This window comes from Varroa destructor, unplaced genomic scaffold (genome assembly GCF_002443255.2).
Source record: "Varroa destructor unplaced genomic scaffold, Vdes_3.0 BEIS01000005.1, whole genome shotgun sequence".
NCBI lineage: Eukaryota > Metazoa > Arthropoda > Arachnida > Mesostigmata > Varroidae > Varroa > Varroa destructor.
This window is the reverse complement of record NW_019211458.1, coordinates 11,337,962-11,364,543: the sequence shown is the minus strand read 5'-3', so window position 1 is coordinate 11,364,543 and position 26,582 is coordinate 11,337,962. Positions and strand designations below refer to the sequence as shown.

Genomic DNA, 26,582 nt, shown 5'->3' with positions numbered 1-26,582 from the left:
GATGGCGTCATAAACGCGCGGCGAGCCTGTCTGTCAATGCGCTCATATGTCCAGTGCCTCATCGATATGCACTATCGAAGTATGCCGGGGCCGCTGCTGCGGCTCGATGGGCATTCTTCACAACGGGGTTGTTGGGCCTGCCGAAAGCGGGCGACCGCAATTACGACTATGGAAGAGATCGAGGTTCCTTTTTCATACGCTCATGAAACCGTCTAGCCGGACTGTACCTGACAGATGTACCTAATAAATCAAATCTGATTTTGCAGCCCAGCAGGACTATACTTCTATTCTATGCGAATGTATAATGCATATATAACTCATTTGCTTATGGTTGAATCGATGCACTCACTCGGCTTTAACATCGTTTATTACTTAATATAAGATGGTAATGATGATAAGACCGATTAACCATAAAATTAGATGCTCTTTAGCCAGAAGGCACTTTTGGCACAGATCTATGGGAAGCCATTATTAACAGACGAAGTGGCGGACAAAGCGGTGTCGACATAATTTTCCTATTATCACTACGACCGGAGCAAGGTAGCCATTAGGTAGGAGGTTTTACGTAATCAGACAAATACCTATTTCTGGCTAACTTTCCTATTGTATCGGGGCTAGCTAGATAGAGTAGCGCGAATATTAGTTCAATGTCTACAGAAAACTGTAAATTTTATACAGATGCAAAGATTTACGCAGGATATGAATAAGTGTGTCACGCCGTTGGATACGGTGATTTTGTCAGTTAAGACAGTTTCGGGCACCGGAAGAACTCGAGTGTAATCGTTGCCTCGATAATAGGTCAGCAAACCCTGCAAGTATTCTGTATGTTGGTGACTTCGGCTCTTCATTGCTTACAATTGACAAACAAACCATCTCATATACGTACACAATTATAAAAGCTAAAAGACTCCGAGTAGAAACGATACAAGTGTACGAAATACGTTGAGGATTAGGGCAGCGCATTATTTTCTTGTTCCATTCTCTGATTAGGGGTAAAACATGGTAAGTGTATTTGGGAGGACTCCTACGATGCGATGGACGAACGGAAAATGTCCAGTACCTATCCAAACGTACCTATTTTGCTACAACGCAGGTGTCGTTTACAACAACCTTATGGCAAAACTTACTTACGTAGCAAGTTGACATGACCGGTGCGCATACGTTAATCTGTAGTATATTTTTGGCTTGTTTCTATTTCAGGTAATTTATTTCATCCCGAATCTTGTCAGGACCGAAGGTTTCTGCTTGTCCGAAAGTGAAGCAGATGGCGTTGTCTGATCCATCTGATCGGTTTGTGTTTAAGCTATTACAATGTGCTTTTTAAGGCTTAGTGGCTTGAAATATTATTGGAATTAATGTTGTAAGCTCTTAACAAAGAAAGTGAAAAAAAAAAAGCTTCGAGAAACATTTCCAGACACGGATATACGCGGATTAACGTTAACAGCATGAAAATCGTGGTATGTAAAAATTATACAATATGTATCAGTAATTTATTAATAGTACCAAACGAAATATGCCGGAATGTTACAGTAATTATAAGATATGGTAGGTTCATCTATTTATCTTCTGTAGTGTTAGTTCACGTAGAGTCGCCTATCACCCAGTCACAAAGTCGATCGAAGCAACGTTGGGTAAGCCAATAGAGAGCTTGGCCTTGACGTTTGAGATCCGTCTTGTGGAGGCCATGATCAATTTCGATCTTTCACTTAGGTTATACCCAATATAGACTTAGCTGTATTGGATCTTATCGGAAATTACCATAGGCATTAAACAAACGGAGGCACACAGGGATCGATGGTCCTACGAGTAGTACGTAATACCGACGACGACGATGCGTGACACGGCATCATAGATCGTTCGTTTCTTGTGTTCGCCGTGTTACGATTATCACAAGTAAACAGTCATATTGGTTTCTGGCTACTGTTTATTATAGATTTTTGCGCTTTTCTCATATCGAAGATGTCTTCAGCATTGACAATAGACGATCAAGATCAACGGTGGGTGCCATTTTTTGGTCGGGTTGGAGCTTTCCGTTGATGCAGGTTCGCTTCTAATAAGAAACTAAATGAGACATCGATACAAATGCTGGCGTTTAAGTATCTTCATATTGTCAATTAACTGCTATTCAAACATAGCTATCCAGTACCGAACGCATGACGTCCAGTGAATAAAGATAAGGTGTTTATCATTACTGATTTGTTTACTGATTGGATTTCGCTCGGCCTATCGAACGTACTTACGAGTACATATATTAAAATCAAATAATGCCATTTTTTTTTACTGCGCAATTAATGAAATATAATTTTATACCTGCATTTTGTAAGTTATTCCTGCTTAGAGACATTTAGATATGCGTGTGGATCAGGATCAACTAGTTAACTAGTCAGTCAGTATTCGCTTTTCGTGGCCATTTTTTTTTTATTCTCTGCTCGTTTCTGGGCCGCAAAGAAGTACGACACGCGCTCTCGTTCGTTTAACTGGGCCACAAAGGAAGTTATAGGAAATAGAAATTCCGATTTCTTTAAAATAAACGAGACAGCAAACACGTTGAAACAAATGAGGTTTGTAACACGGAGCAAGTTGCAATGTAGAACACGAGGCGTAATAAAAAGCCCAGAGTGAAAAAAATGTGTCTGAAAAAACTTCTCTTGTGTCTATTACGAATGCCTTCCCGCTAAGTGGAGCATTCTGCACGAGTTTCGTGCTAGAAACAGTAGCAACAAACAAGGGTATTTACTAATCGGTGTTGCCGTACGTTTCTGTCTCCTGGAGCTTGAATTGACTAGAGAACATCGCCGCATATGCCGTGAAATGTGGCTCCCCGCAGACGAATATACGGATGGAGGCCAAACGCAGACTATAACATTAGAGCAACAGCAGCAGTGAAGGCAGTTTGCGACGACGAAGGGTTAGGTGGGAACGCGAAGGATAAGCCTGGAATTTCCGCTAATCTGAGGTTGTTTAGCCTAGTTGTATGCGGTATCTCACATAGCGAGTCGACATCTGCACAACACATACAGGAGGAAAGGTTGAACTAGTTGAGTTGTGCTGCTTGAATATTACTCTTAGCTCGAAGACTGGTGAAGTCTGGAAAGGCCTAGTCGGATACCCTATCTAAGTAAAATAAGTAAATTGTACGAATATAACAATACGATTACATAAAGGTTGCAGTAACAGTGACACACGTAAGGTGCGGTACACGCTGAACGGGTGTACTTATTTTTAAGTAACTCCGTCGACTTTAGGCGGCCTGTGACGTCTCTAGGGCTGAAGTCGTCGAACGGGGGCAAGTCAGCGTGAAGGGGACATGGTGACGCAAGTAGTATGAAGTGAATTGAATATAATAGGTTAGAACTACGCATATTCGCGCCCTTATATCTCATCTGTATGAAGGGAGTATGAAACGATGAAGTTTTAGCAACAAGAAATTTGATGAGCAACGTTTACAATATCATTAGGCAAGAATTCGGTTTGACATAAAGGGAAATCTGAAATGGAATAGGCGGAACTGCGTTTTTGGGCGTTATATACTGCGTTAATAATGTTACGAGTGGTACCGTTGTGGGTTCGACCTCTCCGTCTCGGTTTCATGTGCGTGTATGATGTCACCTAAAAGATAGGTTTTAACTCGATGATAGTCTAGGCTCAGACAAGACGTTAGGTGAAGGTCGGCAGGATACTAGCATTGGTACAGTTTACCTAAATAGTGTATGCGACGTACTATCGGTAAAATTATGGGGAGAGCTGTGGGTTGTCGGTAGGCAACATGTTTGTTAACCATAAAAAAAGTCAACCTAAAGTCTTCGCCTGGACACGCGAACTCCCCGGTGGTCCTGATTTAAAATAAAGTTTTCCTCAGAACTGCCACGTTTCAGGCCTAGCTGGCCTTCTGATCGAATCTGTCAGTGTGCAATTTTCCATTTTTCTCATGTTTCCACTTTTCGTAGTTCAAATAAGCATTTTTGAAAGTGAAGTTTATTTTCTATTTTGATGTTACCATACAGTATGTATATGTATGGATGTGCTAGGTGATTTTGTCCGTGAACACTTTTATTGAATTTTAACTATACGAGGAGTCAAGGCTTTTCGCTGCTTCAAATCGTACGCTGTTAATTATTGTGATATGGTAATATATTGTTAATATAACCCACTTCCGATTTGAACTTGTGTCAACATCTAAAACCTTGCTCTAAGTCACTTACTCGTCTATTTACGTGTAGAAAATGCGGATACATTTTGTTTTTGCACGCGTGTTTTGTCTTTGTATTGTTCTTTGGGTTTGTTATTGCTTATATTATGAAAAAAAAAAAAAACAATTTACTCATCACATTTGCGAACACTAGTCTATCTATATCCAGTAGAGCATGGTTTAGTCGCAAACAGGCGTGTATCATCCACACAAAACATATATATCTCAATGGCTTCGTTTTCCGCAGCTTTTATTAGCTCTTGATAAATAAAACTAGAGAATTAATTAGAGACTAAAGGTTCCAGTATGCGCCTGTTTCGCTACAGTTAGTTTCTCTGATTTGATTAATTTTATTGGTATTCAGTGCCTGTCTAATGGTAACGTTTAGACTTTCGATTGTCGCGGCAGCAGCGGGAAAGGTTGTGCAGAATGAATTGCTGTCGATATTCTGTCGCCGAACTAATAAAAGGCGAAATGGGCTCGATTACCGCGGCCAGGTCAGTATCGATAGATAGCAATGCGCGTGCGCAAGGAACTACCAGACCTAGGCGTGAACCTGAAAGGACTACTCTAATTGCCTTTAATGGGGACAATCTATTCGTTCGACACAACTCACTCACTTGCTGTCACTGGTCATTGGTTTTTCTTTGTAACGAAGTGGCTGCGTTTGCTTGCCCTTTTCTGTGTCGCCACAGGGGCAGTTGTCGCAATATGGCGTCTCTAATGATCATTATGAATCTGGTATTTATGTGGCTGGCTGCCTTTTCTCGCTTGGCCGTAGCGTTTAGCTGAATCGATGAGAACACGTATGGCGATATTATCGTGAGTAATGGCGGTGCTAATGAATATATTGGCGCTCTGGTAAAAAAAAAAAAGCAAAACCAAAAAATGCGGAACCGAATTCGAGGTAGACGTGGTTGCCTTCAAGGGATGATTCGGTATTGTTTCTACGAGTATTCGCTGACTAGGACAGACTAGCGAAACACCGTTAGGCCACTGAAAAGTACCTAAAATATGTCCTATGTTTGACTCAGTAACAATGAGACGGAAGACATTCTGCTGCTCACAGCATACCGAAACGAGGTTGAGATTCATTAATCTGCTCTGATCGAAATTTTCTTGGAAGCTTTCAAGCGTCTGTAAGCGTATATTTGTGCAGCATTACTGTTCATTTCACATCTGGTGGTTTGGATGGTCCTCTCGGCGAGAGAAGTTCGGTTTGACGTATCGTTTGATTGTTCCTTCGTGTTACACGACGTCGCACGGCTTACTGGTCATACGACTCCGTGGGGCGGCATACCCCTTGACACTGCCTGTCTGCCCCAGCGACCAATCCTTTGATTTATTTTCTTTCGTACTCGATGTTTTTCAGCTTAGCTATGACGTACGATATTTGGTGCTCTTAGCAGCAGTGTTCATGTTAAATTTATCGCAAATACCAAATAATAATAACTATTATTACAGTTATATAGAAATAGGTTCATGGCTACATTTTGCCACAAGTTACTAAAAGCAATTGACCCTTCTGTTCGAACCATGAATTGCGTTCCAATTAGAAGACATGCACTGAAAACTAATTAGGTGTACTAGTTCCTTCAGAGAGTCCTGCACGCGATATGTATTACTGAAAAACCTTCTGCATTGACGGAGTACCGTATGTCCATGAAACAACACCATACCCGGTAGAATTTCATGTTGTCATCAATTTGTACACCTTTTAAGGTATGTCTTCTTTATAGAATTTACTATACGGCTTAATTTAAGTATGTCGGGAGATATTATTGTAAAAAAGATCTTAGGTTTTTTCCAGAATTTCTGGTTATGGCCCGGTTGTAGAATTAACCCGAGGGTTGTTACCGGTGAGCTTTCCCAGGAAAGCCAAGAGAAGCCTGTGAATTCGATTCTGAATGCTAATTTTCGGAAAGACAGAAATAGATAAGTACGGCCATTGAAAAAGTTAATTATTCACTCTAGCCGAGTCATGTAACGCTGAGATAGGGCTGATGTGCTAGGGAAGTCAGGCTGGATAATTGAAGTTGTAAAGGAGGCTGCACCCCAAGGCGGAGCACTGGCCATACTCTTCTGCGCAAGCTGAACTGTTCCATCATCCTAATCGAAAGAAAGTTTACTTGGAAATGAACCTGCTGTATTTGTGTTATGTGTCTGTGTGTGCGTGTGCGTGTGTGCGTGTGCATGTATGTATCCATGCTACTCACGCACAAATTTGATTACTAATTAAGGCAATTACTCTAGCTACCTAGCCGGTAGCCGGTATAATTCAAGTTCAAGAGAATAACGGTCGCAGTTAGAAAAACATGGCATTCACTCCTTCGAGGGCACTTGCTTTTCGACTTTTTATCCGAATCTCAGGGAAGATGTGAACTAGGCGCGCGCTGAGCCTGTACCTAAGATGCCTGAATCATAGTAAGGAACTATACCATGCCTTATTATGCTAGTGTATATAAGCGAAAAGGCCAACTGTACAGCAGAATTTAACTGGTAGATATCGTTTAACTGATATAAAACGTGACCTAAATATTATTAGCAAATAGTCGTTTCAATTTGATAGTAAATTCCTTATAAAACCGATTTATATTATTATGATCGAATGATTTTCCTTTTGTACACGACATCACTTTGTAAACGTCGCCATCTGTAGGAATTGAAACGGAATCATTGAATTTTGCCCTTCGAGCAGTTATTAAGCTTACCATTTATAGATTAGTATTTTTTTTTTTATTAAAGTGTTGACTGCGACTCCGATAGTAATCCTTGCTGACTTTGATGTATGTCGTTACACTGTCCAAGGAAGCCCTTTACAGGTTGGCATGTAATACGTATGTGTGATATAATGTATTGGATGGCTTTACTCTGCGTGGGCGATGTCGTTATGACTTCCGCCTACCGTTACCAACGTGATGGAACGAAGGACATGGTTCCTCTTCTATTGTGTTTAGCTACCTAGCTCACTTGGATGAAATCGCTTCATTATTGTGATCATAAGAACATGTTCTATAAGTAGCTGCACTGTAGAGGCTTACAAACGGACCTGACGTACATAAACCCTTTCCCGCGATAAACCCGCTCGGATGAGCTTGGGAAAAGGGAGGACACCTACCCTTTCTCAGTGTAGGCCTTATTTGAGTGTTGACAGCAAGAAAGGATCTCCTCATCGATCTATCAGGCCTGTCTATAACAGGGATTCCATTGCACTAGCGGGCGCTGTTTTAGGGGTTCGTACGAGGAGATCGAGAGGATATGTGAGAGGAGGGGTGCATAGCACCATACAATAGCAAGGTGCTCGTTAATGACGGAATAAAAACTTTTTCTTATATTGTCTAGTCTGCCTCGCTGCTACTGATGACTCTACTGCTACTCCTATAGTTTTATATACTTTTGCCTACTTTCGGCGCCCAGAGGGCAATAACGAATCAAAAGAAAACTTTAATTGGCCGATAAGAGAGCGGCTCGAAGTGGTCAAACGATGATATTTAGCATCGGCTCTAACGTTGGCTAGACAGTGCTTGACCGGGTCATAGGCGGAGCGAACCGCGCCTCGTTATACTTTATACCCAGTAAAGGTTTCGGGTACCGTTGTTTTGACAAAACCACGTCAAGACAAATTGCTGATCTGCGTTGTGATCTTAGAGGGGTGTGGGGTTAAAATGGCAGATAGAGGGAGTTGGCAAAAGCGGGATTGGAAGCGGAGTATGGCCGCTGGGTAGAACGTTGGGGCATTTGAACCGTAGGATTGAAGTGGCCCCAATTTTGGGCAAAGTGGCGGCACGACCGCTCGCTAGAAAAAGAAGGATGGATTGATTGTCGGACTTGTACATACCAAGGGACGGCGAAAGCAATCGAAGTATGGCGTCGTCATGTTCACCTGCCCAAGAGGAGCTGATGACTGACTGACTGACTGGTTTACGGACTCTACTCATGCTTGTGCGAGCAAGATGCCCGTGCTTGAACGCGGCGAGCCAGTTTCTATGTATCTTTGGTAACGGCTCGCGAACGTTCTGCGTTTATTCCAAACATATTAAGCAATTTAGTGTTGAAAGGTTTTGTTTTATGTTCAGTTGAGCGACCAAATGTATTCTACAATAACTACCGCCACTCCAAAATAAAAAAGCGGGTTTCCTCGATGATCGTTGCCGTTTGGGTTGGTGGACAATGATAGAAATGCCATATATACGAACATTCCCTTGTATTTATAATATACAATACTTGCGTATAACATTGATTCTCTCCTGGCAAAGAAATTGAGCCTGAAAGCCGACTACCTCATTTCGATAAGTATCTTCCATTTGTATGTTAGCGTGAATTTATTGTGTGAATTATCCTGTTAATTATCCGTCTTGCAGCATAAGTACTTAGTCCAACAACGTGACTTAGGTCGATGTCAGATAGTACCTATAATAACAGCGGGGTGGGCTCGTTTGCGTCACTAACAGCTGTGCATACCGTGCAAAAGGCCTCAGGCACCTTTCGCTTAGGTTCTTAGGACCAAACCTAGTCCGAGAAGCTCGACGTCGCCCAATAGCCAGTAATGGCTAATCGTCCTTTCAGCTGCTGCTTGTCTAGCATTGTTTTATTCCGTTATAAGGATGCGGTCATCGTCGCTATCTGACCCCCAATATAAACATTTCCTGGTTGAGAGGGCTCTTTCCAATGACAGCAGCTCGCGTGCTCACTTAGCTACACTGCGAAGCGAATCGCCTCTGACATGTTATTTGCGAGGCAATACGACAAGCAACAAAGTTGTCTGTAGTGACTGCGTGTGTCAGCCAGTCATGATACCACGAACAGATGCATAAATACGTCACCATACGAACATCATACTGATAGAACGTGCACTGAAGATTAACAAGAGCGCAGAGTACGTCCTCTGTTTGGACAGTATCCAGGACGTTGCACGTGGCCTATGGCCAAATTGCTACATTGTTGAATAGACAGAGATGAAGAAAATGGGTTTTAAAGAAGAGAAACAATACCGTACAGACCATGTAATAATTATTAAGATTTATTAGAAGAAGCATGTGTGTGTGTACGTGGACTGGATGCCCGTATAATCATACACAGAACGACCTTGACGGCGATCATTAATGCTAGCAGTTTTAAAGGATCTATGTGTACCTCGGTTTTGCCTGACTTTCCCTTATTCCTGTTTAAGACCTTGGTAACATTGGCAACACCGCGTTTAACTCCAAATGGTTATCTTGTAATTTATATGGCGGAGTCAAGTCATATGACTTTCGGCTGAGGAGACCTTTGTGTCTTCCGTTCATCCTTTTCTCTATTATCCGCGTCAAACTAGTCGAATAAAAATCCTGATATCAAACGGAATTATGAACAAAATGTGCGCCACAGTCGCGTTTCGTTCTGGAATATACAGGCGATAGGGGTTCGAATTCAGAGTGAGATTGCATCTGGCTTCAAATCAAACATACGAGCGACGCACGCTAGTATTCCAGGTAATGATAAGTGGTTGCGGGTGAGAGCAAACGACCAGTGGCGTTCTGACGTAGTGGCTGTATCCTATCACTACACTTTCACAGATATGATGTATCAGTTCTCTTGCTGTCTCATCTTAACTCAATGCTTCGATGAGAATAACGTTGTATCTCTTCATGGCTAGCTTGCTCTATTGGTTTCCCGATGCGCCATCCTCTACGCCTTTACCTGTTTTTTTTGGATTATTGGTTATGTACGTTTACCTATATACACCTAGCTTAGCTGCTCCGTCGGCAAATTACAAGCCACAGCTGTTGAACCGTTTGGTAGATGTCGTCAGCCTAATTTTGCAGGGCTCTCGCTATAACGGTGCATAATAGTCTCACATGCCATTTTGTGTTACCTTCATGGCTGGCGGGAAAACAGTAAAAACTATTTTGAGATTCGGCTCAGTTGTGATGAACGAGGCTACCTCCCGTAGGAATTCAATCATGAGATCGAAGTGTGTGTCGATCGTCGGTCGATCACTGACCTTCTTTAACAAGACGTTTATAGTAAACCTAGTGGCTGTAAAAGCAACAGCAGTAAGACTGAGGTACTAATCTTCGTTCCAAATTACTCATTATCTGTGGCATTCTGAACTCTGTGTGTTACTACTACTGGAATCCTTCTCACCGTGCATGCCACCTACCTAACCCATTGCGCTGGTTCATGGCACTTTATCAATTTCTATTGGATTCAGATCTAGCTCTTATTCGTCGTCTTGTTCCTAGTCTCCCTCATTACCTCTCCCCTCGCCCCACCTTTGTTAGCTAGACGTCGCAGCATTTAGCAGTGGCATAGGAGCTTGTTACATCTTTTTTCCGGTCGGAGAAGCTGTCTATGGGGCCCACTTTTCCAATAGCCTGTCCCTTCGGTCCGCCACATTTCTTTTGCGTTTTGTCTCTTTGCCGGATGCACGTTCATTAGTTGGAACGACGCGAAGTCGCGGCGGCTGAAACGTTCCACTCCCATTAAACTGCTCGTTTCGGCAGCGGTAGCAGGCAAAACCGAGAAGTGTGATACGAGCATGATCGTGACCGGAGTAATCGCTTCTTCCTGCTCTCGCGCCGGTTCATCTCTGGTAGTCGCACAGAAACAGAAACGCGGCTCGATTTCAAAGGTTTATGGTACGTAAGCCGGTGCTCGTCTTTGTTTTTCTTCTAGGAAAATCGGGAGGGAATGAGAGCCAGCCAATGTTAGCTAGTATGGCCAAGATACGACCAACTGACCCGAAACAACATTCCGAAGACTCATACGGGACTGAAGAAACCGCCAGAACTGGGCCGACGAGTCTTTCTGCCTAATGTGGTATATCTGCCTTACCCACCCAAGACAGACCTTACGCTTGCGTTGCTATTAAAGCACAAACGATAGGAGTGGCGACGAAGGTAAAATACAACCGCTAAAGATGGTCTAATCTCGAAATATCTACCGGGTTTGAGCTGGCGTGAGCAGAGACTATCGATTTTTTAGTGTTTCACGCCAAGGCTCAAGGAGCTATTGGTACTATTGGAGGCTGCAGAAAAGAGATCGTATCGCGTGCCTATATAGTTACCGAATTGTGTGTACGGTACAATGATAAAAAAACCAGCCAACCTTCTAACTTTTGTTGCAATCACGACTGCTGCATTGCTTCATCAACAAGCTATTTCACACAAGCGGCGACACGAGTAACACAAGTGGTAGCAAAAACAACTTTCGTACCCTGATAAAACAGAGAAGAACTAGTATTGGCTTCCTGCGGCAAGCATACAGGAAGTAGCGAGCCGGCTGTTGCTTTTGCAGGAAAGAGGAAAGGCATGTGATTCTGGAATGACCTGGTTTATTCATATTCGAACATAAAGCGTGTCACGGTGTTCAATATGACCACACGTGGCTGTCTGCTTGCATTCGTCTATGGATGGGAAGTTGAAACGGGGAGCAAATCCTTGGGCAGGCAAGCCGAGGGTGCCCAGTAGTCACCGTAATCCACTTCAATTTCTAGCCTGAATTTAAGGCCAAACATCTTCATCCAGTTCGATAACAATTGCGGTGCCTTTCGGTTCATGGCCATTTCACGCGCCCTTTGGTTGTATTGCAAATTGCTGACCTCAGCCATGTTCCGCTGCTGTGATATTTCTGTATTAATGTCAAATATCCGCCCGTGTGCTTCCGTCGATTATGTACTTGCGACCAGTGCCTGACAAGTCCACACACATAAGATTTGGGTATCCCGTATATTGGGGACTTTCAATCTGTTTATGATGTAGTCGAGCAACACGTCCTGTAACATGCAACACAATTAGGCCCAAACTAATCACATGCGTAATCTATTTTACGCGACCCATGTTAACATATGATACTAGACCGCCACACAGAGGGATGTGAGCTGAAAAGAGTCGGGTGGGGAGAGTTTGTGCGCGCTACTATGGCAATAATTATGTGTCTATACCATTACAATACATATACATCCGCCTTTACGTTCTGTTCTTTTTGTGGTGCTTCTATGTGATTCGAATTAACTTGCCAACTTTATTGATCACTAATTAGACTAGTTAAGGGCACGGTGACGCTCTGAGTGGGACAACCAGCAGGACCCATTGATACAGAGCTACTTGGTTACTTCATTAGGTTCTGCTGCCACCGCTGCCTGAGAACTTTTTGAAATCGGTATCGCTGGGTAATAGGAAGTTGGTGTTTTTGATGGCATCCGTTGCTGCTAAAGCGGTACTATGGCATGTGCACGCTGGTGGTCCTTCATAGAAAAATTGGTCAAGTTCTAATGAGACGGGGGATGTCGAAGGTGGGCGGACGGGCGCGGGTAGCTCTGTAGCCATAGCTCTACATATTGTCTAGCTAACCTAGAAAGACCAACAGAAGAAAGAAACGACATGGAAAACGAAGGTCATTAAGAACAAATTCGCAGAATTGCACGAAACCGGCGGTTTACGCGAGGCGACAAGATCGCAGCAACGGTGATGGCGAACGTTTCCGAGTTTCTTCGGTTTCGTTCGGCTTCAACGACTGCGTTAACTTGCGCGTCACTAGCTGCAAAAGTGTAATGGCAGGTAAAGAGAGCGCCAGTCAGCAGGATTCGTTTATAATTGCGTCGTAGCAGCGCCAGCCGGGGCTTCAGCAGTAACCGTTACGCGACAGGGTAAAATCTGTCTGTCTATTTGTATGTATGTGAAAAGCGAAACAGTCGAAAAAACCCAGGCGAAGTAACGCACGATCGATCGCTACTTCTATTACTACAGTTTTCATCATTACTGCCAATAGCAGCTGCTGGTACAGCAATACTAGCGAGATAGTCATAAAGAAAACGTCAGAACCGCACAGAATAAATACATCGAAGAAAACTCTATGCTCATGCTGTTCGTCAGGGTACTAGTTTTTGCGGGGAAGTACCGAGCCGTTGTCTTTTGTGCCTTTCTCCATCTTGCACGTCTTCTTTTACAAGAGAAACAGAGCTCGGTGCTTAGCGTGCAGCCTCGGCCTGGATCAGCAATCCCAAGTCGATGGCTGTTGGTCACTAGCGTTGCTGTCAGTCGAAACCTAACACATTTATGGCTTTGACCAGCACGAGTGATTGGGCAGAGCGAGAAAGAAACAACGAAATTCAATGGACGCGTCTGCAAGATTCGTTGGATTCAAGGTGTATGCTCGGTGATGTAGTACGTACTTTTTGCATCACTTCACTACTCTCTTGGCTAGAGGAGGAAGAGGGAAAAACGGAGTAGGACAATTCGAGGTGATTTCGAAGCCCGTGGGGAGTTCGTTCTCCGATATGGGAACTGCGACAAAGTGAAGAATACTGCTGTCGACGGCGGTTGTGGCTATAGGGCAATGCCCTTAAGGAGAAGCCATGGATTTGTGGCAGGAGTCGAGAGGAAAAAGGTCGCAGATACAAACTGTAAGGTAACAGAATTCATTGACTGGAACGACATTTACTTGTTTTCGGTGACGGTGACGGTAACGATGTTCAATAAATAGGTGGCAAAGGTTGCGTATAAAGAAAAACACCAGGTATGCCAAGGGTAGCGCTTCGGTCAGAGTAATGCCTATTCAGCGCTGCGTAGAATCCTTGTAGCGCGTGCGTGGACAACTGGGGATGCAGATATCTCTGTTCGAAATGCCTTTGCTGCGTACAATATTGCGCTGAGCAGATCGCATTTGGGTCTGCTTCGTTTATTTAGTGAGAAAGGGGCATGTGCAACATGGTTTTAAACCTATGTATGTTCTGTCTGTGGTAAAATATCCGATTATGACTAGATATGCTATTTGTGTTCACGATCTGATAGTATATTCCCGTACCTTTAAACTAATCGTCTTTTTCCTTTCGTCTTTTGTTCATCACAGGCAATCTGAATCGAAAACGAGCTCGCATTGTCTGTGGGCAAAAAAGAAAGTGACCCCATTCACCAACAGGTGGCCAGTTCCGGTAGGTGGAGAAGCTTATTGAGCCGCCGCCAGCTGAAATTTCAATCAGCTTCTAAAAGATCATCTAGAAGAACCGCAAAAAAAGAAAAAGCAGATTAATAGAGAATATACATTGCTAATAGCTGCACACCTCGACACTACTGTAGTGTTAGACGAAGTAAGTTAGGCAAAAATCTACGTTATTACTCCCACTCGCCAGTACAATTGTGCATTGTCAACGACGACAAGTGAAAGTAGGGAGTTTTTCAAAGCGTTGCTCTGGAGGGTGCGCTGCCATTTTCATTGTATGGTTGATACGTACTTTGTGTGTTCGCGGGAAATTCAGAGTCGTTGCCAAGCAACTGGGTCAAGCGCGAAGGAGTCGGCGAGTCACAAAAACGAGCCGAGTGGAGTACACAGCCCAGTAACGGCGACGCCAACGGCGACGATCATTAATTACACCTAACGCCTCCTGCGCCCCCTTCTTCGACGAGGAACACCGTAGGGGCTCTCCGCGGCACGAGCCTGCAGCCCTCATTGGCCTGGTACCTGTCGTGTGCAATCAGACCCCATCAATCGCACTGTAACTGCCACGAACGGGCGTCGCGTATCGCGAAATCACCGTCGCAGACACACACAGATAAACACGGTTTTCTTCTATATTTTGACGCCTCTCTCGCAGAGCGTGTTGCTACTTCTGCACCGTGTACTCTTCTTGTGGCCTTGTTTTTTTAATTGTGTGTTTGTGTGTCTGTACCTCACGCCTTTTTAGCTCGCTCGACGTTATCTTTCCTGTTGCTCTCTCGCTATCTCTGGCCCACTTTTCGTAAACACGTCGCTTTGGTTGCCTTCATTATTGTCCTAGTTCTTGTTGTCCTTTGTGCCATTGTACATAACGTTGTTCTGCGCATAGTGTGTGCTTAACAAAAGCACGCACGAACGCGCACATTAGCGGTAAACAGTTGTGGCCCAGTGTATGGCGAACGGTGCAACCGCAGCTTCAGCGGTGGAGCAACTAGGCTCGGCGGTGATGGCCTCGCAGGTGCCGGTGTTCCCGCAAGTGCCTGGCGTCGGCGTTGGTGTCGCTGGACGGCCCGTGACAGGCGTCGGAGCAGCTGGATTCGCCGCAGATGCACGCACACTAGCTATGTACACAGCCATGCAGAACTCGGCAGCAGTCCAAGCGCTTCAGGGGGGCATCTTTCCGGGCGTGCCACAATCAGCCGCCGGACCCGCTCAAGTGGTAAGTACACTGAAGATTCCAATGTGTACTAGGTACTACTTAAAAACCTTGTAGAGTAGACATTTTTTAATACGTTAGCTCCTATATCGAGCTTTCATTGCATGAGTTACAGGGTAAAAAACATAGGTGTGCAGTTCACTTTTTCAGGATTTTGCGAGATCTAATATACTGGAAAACGATGTGGTCCTATGTCTTTGGACAAGCAGATGTTATTGCACGTTATGCCATGTAGGTTGTGTATTAGAACACTGGGTACAGGCGCTTGTATATTTCTCCATTGAGGAGGTGCTAAAATTTCAGGTGTTATCTTTTTATATCTAATTGGCTGCAATATATTAGGAATGCAATTGCAATTCAAATTAGGTCAACTTTAGTACAGGATTAGCAGGGTAAATTTAGGATTTCGAATTCAGGTACAGAATCAAGTGGCCCATACGGCCAGATAATGGAAAGGGGAGTTCAGGTATTGAACAGGTAATATAGTAAGCCAATGTTAGACCGAATGTATCAGAGTGAATATTTATTTTAGTAAAACGTGTTTACTAAGTCATAGAAACAGGCTCTTAATAAAGTTATCTTTACTTCTGTAATTCGTGCATAGATCCTTCTAAAGTTTTTATATTTATAGTTGTTATATCACTAGTATTTAAATAATAACCTTTTCAAATAACGTAATACTTAGCAGAAAACATATATTAGTCGGCGAATCGGCCGTTATGCACAGGTTGCAAAAGAGCGAAACGTGGAACCTGTACATAATACCAGTTAATTTTGACGTACAGAAGATATAATGAAACAACAATGATTTTGTGATGAAATCCGTGTAGGTGTATAAATATTTCTCATTGTATGTTACCGCTCATATCAAATACCTTGGTAAAAGTGATTGTTTCCGTGGGATGAGAAATCGCGTCGTTGCACACTTCCTAGTCCATCTCTTTTTTCTCTCTGTGTACAGCTCAACACATCCAAACCTATACTGACTAAACCTAGTGAACGACTTCACATGTATTACACAGTTGTAAATAGTTAATTCATCGAAACTGCATGTAGGCGTAAATGTAAAAAGGCGTAAAAAATATCGCTCTCGTAAATGAAAAAAGTTTGAATGAAATTATTTAGGTCCTCGGGCTAATACGGTCTGCTTCCTCTCCTATTTTGAGACTTCTTGGTAAATTAGGTTGATGCTTACAATTTACTTTTGTGTAAAACATCACCCTGTGTTTTTTAACTAACCTGGATAGGTTGGTGAACAGTGGAGTCTTTGTGGCAATACTCGTGATAATCTATTTACGCTCAAATTTTATCATTAAATACATTGTGAGCAGATAAGAAGGCTAACTCATTGCTAGTTTAAAAATGACTACTGTAGGACTGGTTCTCTCTAAAGCCTTTTTGTTAACCTTTTTCCCTTAGTCTAGTTAGCCAAACTTATCGACAGTTGCAAAATGTACATCTACATATAAAGCTTTATTAGCGTTCCATTTCCCGTCGGAACGACCTCACCTGTTCTGCAGATAGTATACGATCCATTATTAATTGGTAGGCAACCGTAATGCACACAGGAAGTGGTCTTCTGAATGGGCATACAGGTCAAGGAATTGCAAAAATTTTCTTTCGAAGCTCTAATTTCGATATATGGATGGGCAAACCAGTGTCGGTTAAGGCTGTGGAGGACCACAAGCTACTACGTACAAGTTCGTTGTGATAAACATGTCACTATTGCACACATGAGTTGGTAAGGTGAACGAAAATCTTTGTTATAAATAGTTGTTCATCCCTTCCCTGCTGTGCTATCCTTGTAAATGGCTTCACTGACTTTCCGTTCTTCTCCAAGTCCAGCTCGACGAAGTCAGCTTTACCTTATGGTGTTTTGCTGTCGTCTTTCCTGACCGTCAAGATTTTCTATAAGGCTCTTTATGTGATCGGCTGATCGCTGTTCTCGTGAATAGCTGCCATGTAGGAGGGCTCGCGCCAGTGAGTATTTGATTGATGCGCTGGTGCAAGGGAAATTTCCCGCGAACGCGAGCTGAAATCTCCGAGACAATAATCGCAGCAGCAGAAACGAAAGAACCAGGGTGGAAAGCAGGGTTTTTTCAACTCTTTGCAGTTGCAACTTCTCTTTCTAGGGCTGCATACAGCCTCGTTCTATACGCCCGTCGTGGCCTCGTCCTGCAGCTGCTGGCCGCTAGTAGAAAAGGCAAGCAGAAAAGTCAGAAACGTCTCTGGCATTTAGGCCTTAGTGATCCCCACAATCAAAGGTAGGACTATATTCATAGAGTTTCTGCTCATTTTGCAGGGCATATCGCCTAGCTACAACCCACAGCCGATAGAAACTATTGCGGCATTGTTTTAAAGCAAATCGAAATAGCCTTGGGTAAGGTCGGTAGAGCCCTCAAGTAAAAATATTGTCTCATTGTTCGAAGTCAAAAGCAGAAGGCCCAGTCGGCCAGAACGAAACTCGAAAAGGGGACCCAATTCCTAAGAGTGAGGTTGGCTTGGCTTTGAGACTTCGGCTATTCAACGGCACTTGACTGGAAAAGTTGTAGCTTTTAGTGGCTTGTGTACTAAACTTGTGCCGTCGTTTGTTAATTTCTTACCCTTCTTTTTGTGTCATGCTCTCATTCGACCTAGTCCGATCGACGTCGTTGGACTGCTAGTGTAAAAAAATATGACTACTAACTAAATAGATAATTAGAGAGAATCCAAGGCACGGTCCGGAGTATGCCGTTGGATTCGACTAGCATATAATTACTATGCCAAATATATTTACCTGTACGATAGATAGTTTAGCGTGTAGGTCCTCGATTTCTAAATATGCAGGAAGTCAGAGTTCCATAGTAGACGTGAAAGAGTCGTAGCTATTTGTGCGTTGATGGACCGCTTCGAGGACGTTTAGCCTAGAGAGAAAACTGAGAGTTTTATTTGATACGAACGGCTGGCATCGGTTGAATACGAGCGAAGGACACTCATTAAGCTCGTAAGCTGTTCTGCGTTCGCCGTTTTCATCGACAGATGAGCGAGGAAGCAGCCTTAACGAAAAGCAGTGACCTTCCCGAACGCCAAACTTTCAGCTCCTCCGCTATCCCGTACCGCTACTAATATGGGCAGTATTAAGAGCTTACAGCCATGAGTAGGTTTTAACCGTCTGTGTCTATTATTGATTCTTTCAAACACTCCTGTTCCTACCCCGATTTTAGTAGGCTTGAAGAGAAGGCCAGGACAGGGTGACCTTAAAAGGATAGTAGCCAGTCGAGTAAGGAGGCACATGTTTACTCTTACCACTACCCTTGCTTCTATCAAGTTCCATTGCATTCGGATGGCACGTCTTGGCTCATAAAGTTCTGCCAATCCACTGACGACGGCAGGACGTCGATGGAAGTTGCAAATTCCCAAACATTGATGCTCGCATGTGTGTATATATAGTGGAAAGCACCTTACGATCATTTGTTCAGGCTGTAACCGAATAGATTCGAATGCAGGACAGTATTTGCTGTCCACTAACTAGTATCCTTTGTAGAGGCAGATATGCAATCGGTACCCGCGGGCGTGTATAAATGCTCGGCGTCTTTCGCATGGTAGAGCGGCGAAAGACGGAACGCCAAAGGGCTTCTTTGTTGGCACAGAAGGAACACCGCCCAGCCACTACCTCCGCCGCTGCTTCAAAATTGCCCCAATACTCGTATGGATCTATGTTTGCCGCCGCTGCTTCTTGGTGCGAATCAGAGTTTGCAAGCAGCGCCAGGCTGCATAACTCCTTCCTTTGCGCTCCGCCGCTTTCAGGTCATTTGTTTGGGCGTTGCCTGACCGACCCGACACTTCCGGTCGGCTTCGCGCCGGAGTGGACGTCACGGTGATAGTCTACATTATTGTGAGTAGTTCCATTGTTTTGCTTGTGTCATTGGGCAATGGAGTAACTTCCGAAAGGGGTTTCCGGGGTTGACTATCTTGTTGGCCAACAGTTATTGTTGCCTAAAAACTTAAAGAAACTCAGATGACGTTACCGATCGTCGAAGGTAATCGACTCAGACAGGCGATCATCAAACAAGAAAAAGATTACCACTTGTTAGGCGGCAACCAGCGGAAAAGCGGCCCAACGTTACGGGAGGTAGAAGAATTGATAAGTGTTGTGGACGCAGCAAATACATTTACGAACGTTCCGTGACTTCGTGCCGTTATCTTTTTTGATTAAGTGCCCGTCTTCGGCAAATGTTGCGGGTATTTGTCGTTGCTTCTAGCGCGCCTCGGTCGTCTGTTTTAGGTTATTCTGTATTATAAGGCTTTCTGTACTCAATAGAGAGTCAAATTAAGTCTAAGTAAGTACCTATAATGTTGTCTATCGACTTTTTTTGTTGCTACTTCTCTTGAACGTCTTGCACATTTTTACGGTACTGCTGTGCATTTTTTGGTATGTTATCTTGCAGATGCACTTCAACTTTCCACTACCCAAGTATGTCGAACTGATGAAAACTTCTATAGATAATCGGAGCCATTTGCATAGTGAAGCATAGCTAGTGCACTTTGCGACGGTTTTGTGTCCCACTCTGGGTGTGTATGGGTCGTTCGTCATAGTTCAGTTCCCCCGTTTTTTTCGAACCCCAAGTAATTCGGATCAAAGCCGAAGTTGCTCGTCGGCCAACGTTAAAGGCAGTTGCCGTTTAAATTTGCAGTCTCGATCAATTAGGTCCGTTCTGTGGCGAGTTTTTTCTACTAGGCGTTGACAAAAGCGGTCCGGGTTCCGGTGCCGTCACAATTATGTGCCTGTTTTATAAATAGCCAAGATTAGGCGGTGGCGACTGTAGCTGCTTTGTTATTGTAGTTCACAATATGAAACTAATGTGATTGGTCTGCGCGCATATCTCTGTTACAATTATTTCCACTATCATAATTTGTCTGATTTTGGTTTGCGGTGTTTTATCGCGACAAGATCATAGAAGCACGCGATAACTGGCGGAGCAGCGCTGCCACGCTGTGAAAGACCTTGATAATCAATGTATATATCTAATGAGAAATACGGGAAAGAGGTTGAATCTACGAGGCAAGATGAACTAAGTAGAACTCATGCAATCCAAGTGGAGGATATGGTCGGGTAAGGCTCTGTCTAAAGCAGACCGCTGTTGTCAAGGGGTTCATCAATATTTCGAATCGGCAAGTACGCCGAACCGCACGCTCCATTGTCACTGTTTGCTTGTTGATCGCATGTCTGACGGTCATAATGGTTACGGTTACACTTACTATTATGAACGTGATAAACTAAAAAATATACCATGGACCGTTTCGCTCACATACATCTGACGGAATCATTTAGTCCCTAAGTGAACTGTGTGAGATAAATCATATCACAGTTTTAGGTTAATATGCTCTGCATTGATGGATTAAGCAATAACAGTTATGCGGCAACAGCGTAAAATTCGTAAGCCCTGCGGCGATGGGGCTTGTACGGCCAAGTCCCCTCCTTCTCAAGCAATAGGGCTCACCGGTTTTGTCATAATGTAACATATCATCATACAATACACGCGGAAAGTGCGCAAAAACCCTTGTCCTCTTTCTGTGTGAACAATGGCCGTTCAACAAAATGTATTGCGGTGTAAGGGAAGAACGTATTAATGATTTTCCCTTTCGCAACGCTTATTAATATACCGTAGTATCTGTATCCCAAGTATGAATGAGGAAAAACAAGTGATACAACATGCTTTTGATTTTCTACTGTTCTCACCATTCATATTATGATGCTTCTTGCGTTATTGTGTGGGGTCGGGTCTCAGTAGTACTAGATCGCCGATACGAAAAGCTGTTCTGGTTCAAGCTCGCTTCTGTTTTCTTGACCAGGTGGAAGATCTGTGGGAAATCCTGGAGGCAGAGCGATTACAGGTTAGAACCATAGAGAACAGGTTCCATAGAAATTGTGATCTAAGAAGTGGAACAAAATGTCGTTGTCTAAAGATTGCTCCCTCTTCCATTGTAGGGCTTTCGGTGACAAGTTGGGCGAAAGCGTGTAAAAATTCCGCCAGAAGGTGATTTTTATTTACTATACCTGTTGTGTTGGGTCTGCTGCTATAACTGCAGTTGCCTGTGGTGTAATGTTGACGGAGCCGCTGTACCGCCATGGTGTAAGACATTACCGCGTTACTGCTTCGGCGTGTAGGTACGATTCGTTGCTAATTCTGCGGTAGAACGGCGATCATCGTCTAGCTGGGAGGGTTAAAGAAATTGAGCCTTATCATTTGCTGCTGAGTTCCGCAACAGCGATCCGATTTGGTCAATTTTTTGTGATTTCATTTCCAAGATAACTGGGAATAGCGAACGATGGCAGGATGCATCCGGCTTCTTTCGTGATCTCGACGTACCGCGCCTTGCCTTCTCGCAATTGTTCCGTAATGCTCAGTGTCTCTAATACTATTGACTCGGTGTTTATTGCAGCTTTTTCATGCTGTTGTCTCCCCTTTTTGTTTCTGTGTTAGAAGAGTTTTTCCTTGCTACCTTTCCCTCGGCCACCCTCCCTGCGTTCTGTTTTTCGCGTCGCAGATTGCGACGTTTTCCCACGTATTCCTATTGCGCCAGCCGTTCCGAAACGACCCTTTACCCGTTTTCCTCGCGTTTTCTATCCCATGCTGCATGTTAAGCTGTGCAGACTTAAGTTCAGCGTTCGTGGTGTTACTGCATTTTGACTCTAATAACGACGATGACTCTAAAAGTGCAGGCTAATTGGTTAGCAGGTGGACGTGCAAAAGATGACCGCGCACACTATCCTATCCGTTTTTAAATCCACAATAAAATAATAGGCCCAATACTCGTGCTTACCTTTAATCAAAGGTGTAGGTTTCGAGTGTGGCGACCTAGTTAGAAGGTGGGTCTTGTCTTAGTGGGCTAATGAATGACGGCGGATACTGTTACAAGCACGCTAAAGATCGGTAATTTGTGCTCGCTACTCGGTAAACAAGTGACTAGCACAGAAAGCATGTACCAGGCGAGCGGAGGGATATTCAAGAATCGAATACCGTAGTATTGTAATGCCATAGTAACGTGCTAGCACAGGCGATGGAGCAACTGCAACAGCCACTTGTCTGCCCAATTTGTCGTCCCTTAACCTGGGTTCTGAGGCCCCAAGATGGGGACCCAGTGGTCGACGCACGGTGTGGCGCGCAAGACAATCTCGTAAGCCGCCGTACTTCCGCTGCGCTAAAGAAGCATCGCACAGGTGATAATGTTTACCTTAGGTTACTGAAGGTGCTACGGAGGGCTGGATGTCTACGAACGCCTGTCGACTTGGTGAGGAAGAGGTCGCTCGGAAGGTAAGCGTAGGACGAACGTTCTCTGTTCGGCTCTGTAGCCACCGGTGGGCCACCAAGCAATCGGCGAGTAAATGGCTGGATAGTGGGTGAGGGTCTGTGACACTGGGGGAAGGAGCGCACACTCCTTCTTTCTCTTTCCCCTCCCCCGCCTCGCTCCACTCGCTCGTATAATTCGTCGTTGTCGTTGGCGCTGCTGTGCCGTTCTAGTACTCCCCTTCTGCTAGTGGTCTTTGTAGTGGCTGCTGCGCGTGTGAGCACGCAACGAGAACAAAATCGAAGGAAAGGGAACAGGCGGCCTGCACAAAGCGCAAGGAAGGCAAGCGAAACGGTAATATGGGTATATGGTCTTAGCAACTTTGCTGCAACGTCAAGCCGCTGATGGGAGAGGGTTTTCTCGTCCTGAGCTCTTGCTAAAAGCACCCCAGTTTGCCCTACGGCCCCAAACCCCAGACCCGCGCCACCGGCCGCTGCAACTTTCGTCGTCGTCGTTTTCGTCGTCGGCAACTGCGAGGCACATGGTAGGGCAACTTAGGAGAACAGAAGGAGAGAGCCGAAGCGGGAGATCTCAGCTCTCCAAGCACAGAGCGCGGACCACAGGCGACGCTAGCAGGAGAGCAGGACTGCAGATCAGACCAAGCGACCGACAGAGCTTAAGCTGCAGTCGCTGGGAGAGGAACATTCGAGACGACGGCCAGCGCCACACGCTGCCTCGCGTCAAGCTGAACGAAAGACGGTGACAACGGCGGTGTTTGCTTATGTTAGAACAAAGAAAAGAAACATAGAAACAAGCTAGAAAGTCAACAACAAAATAGCTACATCGATTTTCTGCCAGCTAGCAACATTTTTGAACCGAGCAGCTTTTTCCAAAACAGAAGAAAACAAAGAATAAATAGGAATACGGATGTTATCTTTCCTAGCTTTCTGTACGTCGTAGTCGAGGTCGCAAAGTGTCGTTCGTCATTGTAACTCTCGCTGATGTGTAACATTAGTGATAGTCAATATCGTTGTAGCTGAACGTGGCGATAGCAACAGTACTTGTTGGCGTCTTTCACCTACAAGCGTCTACTCATTAGAAGCTGTTTAGTCTATATAGTTTGGTAGTGTATTTACTTCGTATTATTATAACAGTGACAGCAGCAGCAGCAGCAGCAGCAGAAACAATAAAACCCAGAGTTGGCTGTTTCGCCGCTTATCGTTTGGCTGATCGAAGGCAGCTGTTGTGTTGCGCAGTCGTTGCTGCTTCTGGTTGCGGCTGCTGGTCGTCGTCGTCGTTCGTGTCTCTTCTCCTAGACGCTAGCCCGGGGCTGAGAGCTTAGACGCCCTAGAGATTTCTCATCTGTGACCAAATAGATACAGCGGCAGGGAGTGGTGCCAAGCAGTAGCGGTGACGGCGGCAATAACAAGCAGCCTCACCACCTCTTCCCGGCTCGGTGATCTGTGCGACCCGACCGGGTTGGCGGTCAGTGCGTCGTACATCTATGCGTACGTCATCTGTGTATAAGTGCGTGCGGTGTCTATGTAGCCTGCTTCAAAAGTCTGTCTTAGGCAGGGGCAACCAGCGCGTGCAAGAGGAGTGCGAGCAGCTCGGAGAGTTCTGTACGTCGTAGGTAGACAGTTTCCGACCTGTATCAGCGCTCCGGTGCTCATCGGCCAGTTGGTATAGCCGGTATAGCTATTGTCGTTGTATCGACTGTCATAACGGCAGAGAACTGTGTTGTACTCGTTCGACGCACAGGTGGCGCACATTTCCCGCCCTCCGTCGGATAAGGTCGGCATAAGCAACTGACTGAAGAGACGTAAAAGGAATTTAGAGAAAATAACGAAAATAGCGAATAGCAAAAACATCAAGAGAAATCAACTAGTAAATAAGTAGAATAGAAAGCGTAAAAGCGGGTTTACGAACGGAATTTATCGACGGATTGATACTTTGATCCGATAATAGAGTAGTAGACCAAGACATAGAGCTAGCATCAGCAGGGGCAGCGACATTTTACGTAATTCATAACTCGAAAGAAGTGCAACCGCTTGAAAGGTGGAGGAACTTGGATGGCCGCTCAGATTTGGAGGATTTCGACGGGAACGAATCGAGAATCGGTTCCTACGTAGTCGGTCGCTACCTCGATAGAATCGGTCGAACTGGAAAGCGGCGAGCTGGCGTGACAGTGGACAGTCACTAGTTTACGTTGACTTCACAGTGCGGTGCCAGGTGAAACTAGGATACCCGAACGGCGATACGTTTTTCCCTGTATTATTTCGCTCGACAAATCTGGCAAAGTAGAAGTCGTGGAGTTGTCAAAGAAGACCGGCGGGTAGTCGGTAGAAATTGGGAGCCCAATAGAAGCTAACCAGATAAGAAGAGCGTAAAGTTTCCCTATAAAGCTGTTCCGAAGCAAATACTTAGAGACGACTTCTTCGGGAAGGTAGTCGACCGCGCTCCATATCGTTTGAAAACCGGTAGAAAATGACGAGTTGAGGTTCGAATGAGGAGGAGAGCATCCTGTTGAGGCCTCTCTGGCTTCCCGGGCAACCGGGAGCTGTGTGTCGGAGTGCTGCAGTCGATTTGCGAGACGAGGCAGGTTCGAGAGGCTCAAGTGGTTGCAAGTAACACGAAAACAGGTGAAGCAGGCAAAGAAAAAAATCTAAAGCTCCCTCTAGTTTTCGGGTGACAACCCCAATTGAAGCTTCGAAGTGGCTGCCCATTGGTGGTCGCCTTGTAGTTTAGGGGAAGGCATGACGCTCAGTTTTGATGTACGGGCGTCATGTGACGACCCACTTACATCGTTGGTAAGTGTCAAACGCAGTAATTATAGTTCATTAGTTTGGATGGCAAAAACAATATTACACGGAACGACCAAAATTGTTCCCTTTCGACAGAAAAAACTATTGATTGTAGATTTTGAAGTAGCTCTGAGATATATTATAATTTCAGTCTTTCTGAAGAGGTTGGCTTTTGAAACAAGCACGTAATAATCTTAATGATAATTATGATTACTAATATTGGCCTCATCAGCAAAATTCTTATGCTAATCAATGAGTTAGGCACGCATGAAGGACAAAGTTAATTAGTTCATAAAACTAGCTATTTTTTATTCAAAGTTATATAGAACACATGGATCTGTTCAGCGGGTTCACCAACTAATACTCATGTAATTAGGGGGTGTCAATACCGACATCCATCGTGCTACTCCTATCCGCCTTTGTCTCACCTAGCCTTTCATCGCCTCTTTCATCACGAAGGTCAGCCAGAGGAGATGAGGAATATGTACGCCAAATCTGGCCATATGGACCACGGGTATTGAAATGGGGAGTTTCTGCGATGTGAGGATAGCACCGAGTAAGCGATAGATAAGGTGAGGCGCACTGCAATCAGAAAACCTGAAGTCATATATCGAAGCTATCAGTGCTACTAAGAGAGGCAGTTAACACCAATGGTCTCTATCGTTACTCGTTGACTGCAGGTCTGTTTTCTTGTCACCAGACTCTTCTCAGCAATCTTTACGCGGTAGTTGAAATTGTGACGACATGATTAGAGCCCATGCAACACATTTGGCCTGTATCAATCCGTCGCCTGTTGAGCATCTTACTCGAAGATAGGTTAGTTTTCTTGGGTCGCCCTATCTAACTGATCGATTGTAATACTATTCAACGTTATTGATTGATATGAACAGACAAGCTGGATCACTGACCTTCTTTACGGCTCGGCTTGCCCTCTACTGCACTGTGCTTCTATCCTATCCAACACGATTAGCAAAACCACTGCTACTGTTGACAGCGCTTAGCTTAGCACTTTTGTTGAATGAGACAGCTGTACCTATTTTTGATTCGCTGTTGAGCCTTAGCGCAACAAGCGGCAGAATTCTTCTGAAATCGTAATAGCGATAGTAGCGAGGGGCCTACTGGAGAAGGAGAAAAAGCTACAACTTAAATAATGGACCAAACACAATGAAAGGTAGATCGACGGGGCAAT

The 26,582-nt window shown here is 44.5% G+C and overlaps 1 protein-coding gene across 11 annotated transcripts in view; it reads left to right on the top strand.

Moving 5' to 3' along the window:
* The window catches only part of LOC111252022 (uncharacterized), a 121,691-nt gene that overhangs the window by 34,096 nt on the left and 61,013 nt on the right, over positions 1–26,582 (top strand). For 5 of the 11 annotated variants that reach the window (XM_022809322.2, XM_086991425.1, XM_086991426.1 and 2 more), the window contains exons 2-3: positions 1,201–1,290; positions 14,021–15,323. In XM_022809322.2, coding sequence (XP_022665057.1) covers positions 15,057–15,323 — 267 coding nt within the window. In that variant the 5' untranslated portion in view covers positions 1,201–1,290; positions 14,021–15,056. The other 6 variants (XM_086991427.1, XM_086991430.1, XM_086991429.1 and 3 more) reach the window with 6 other exon arrangements.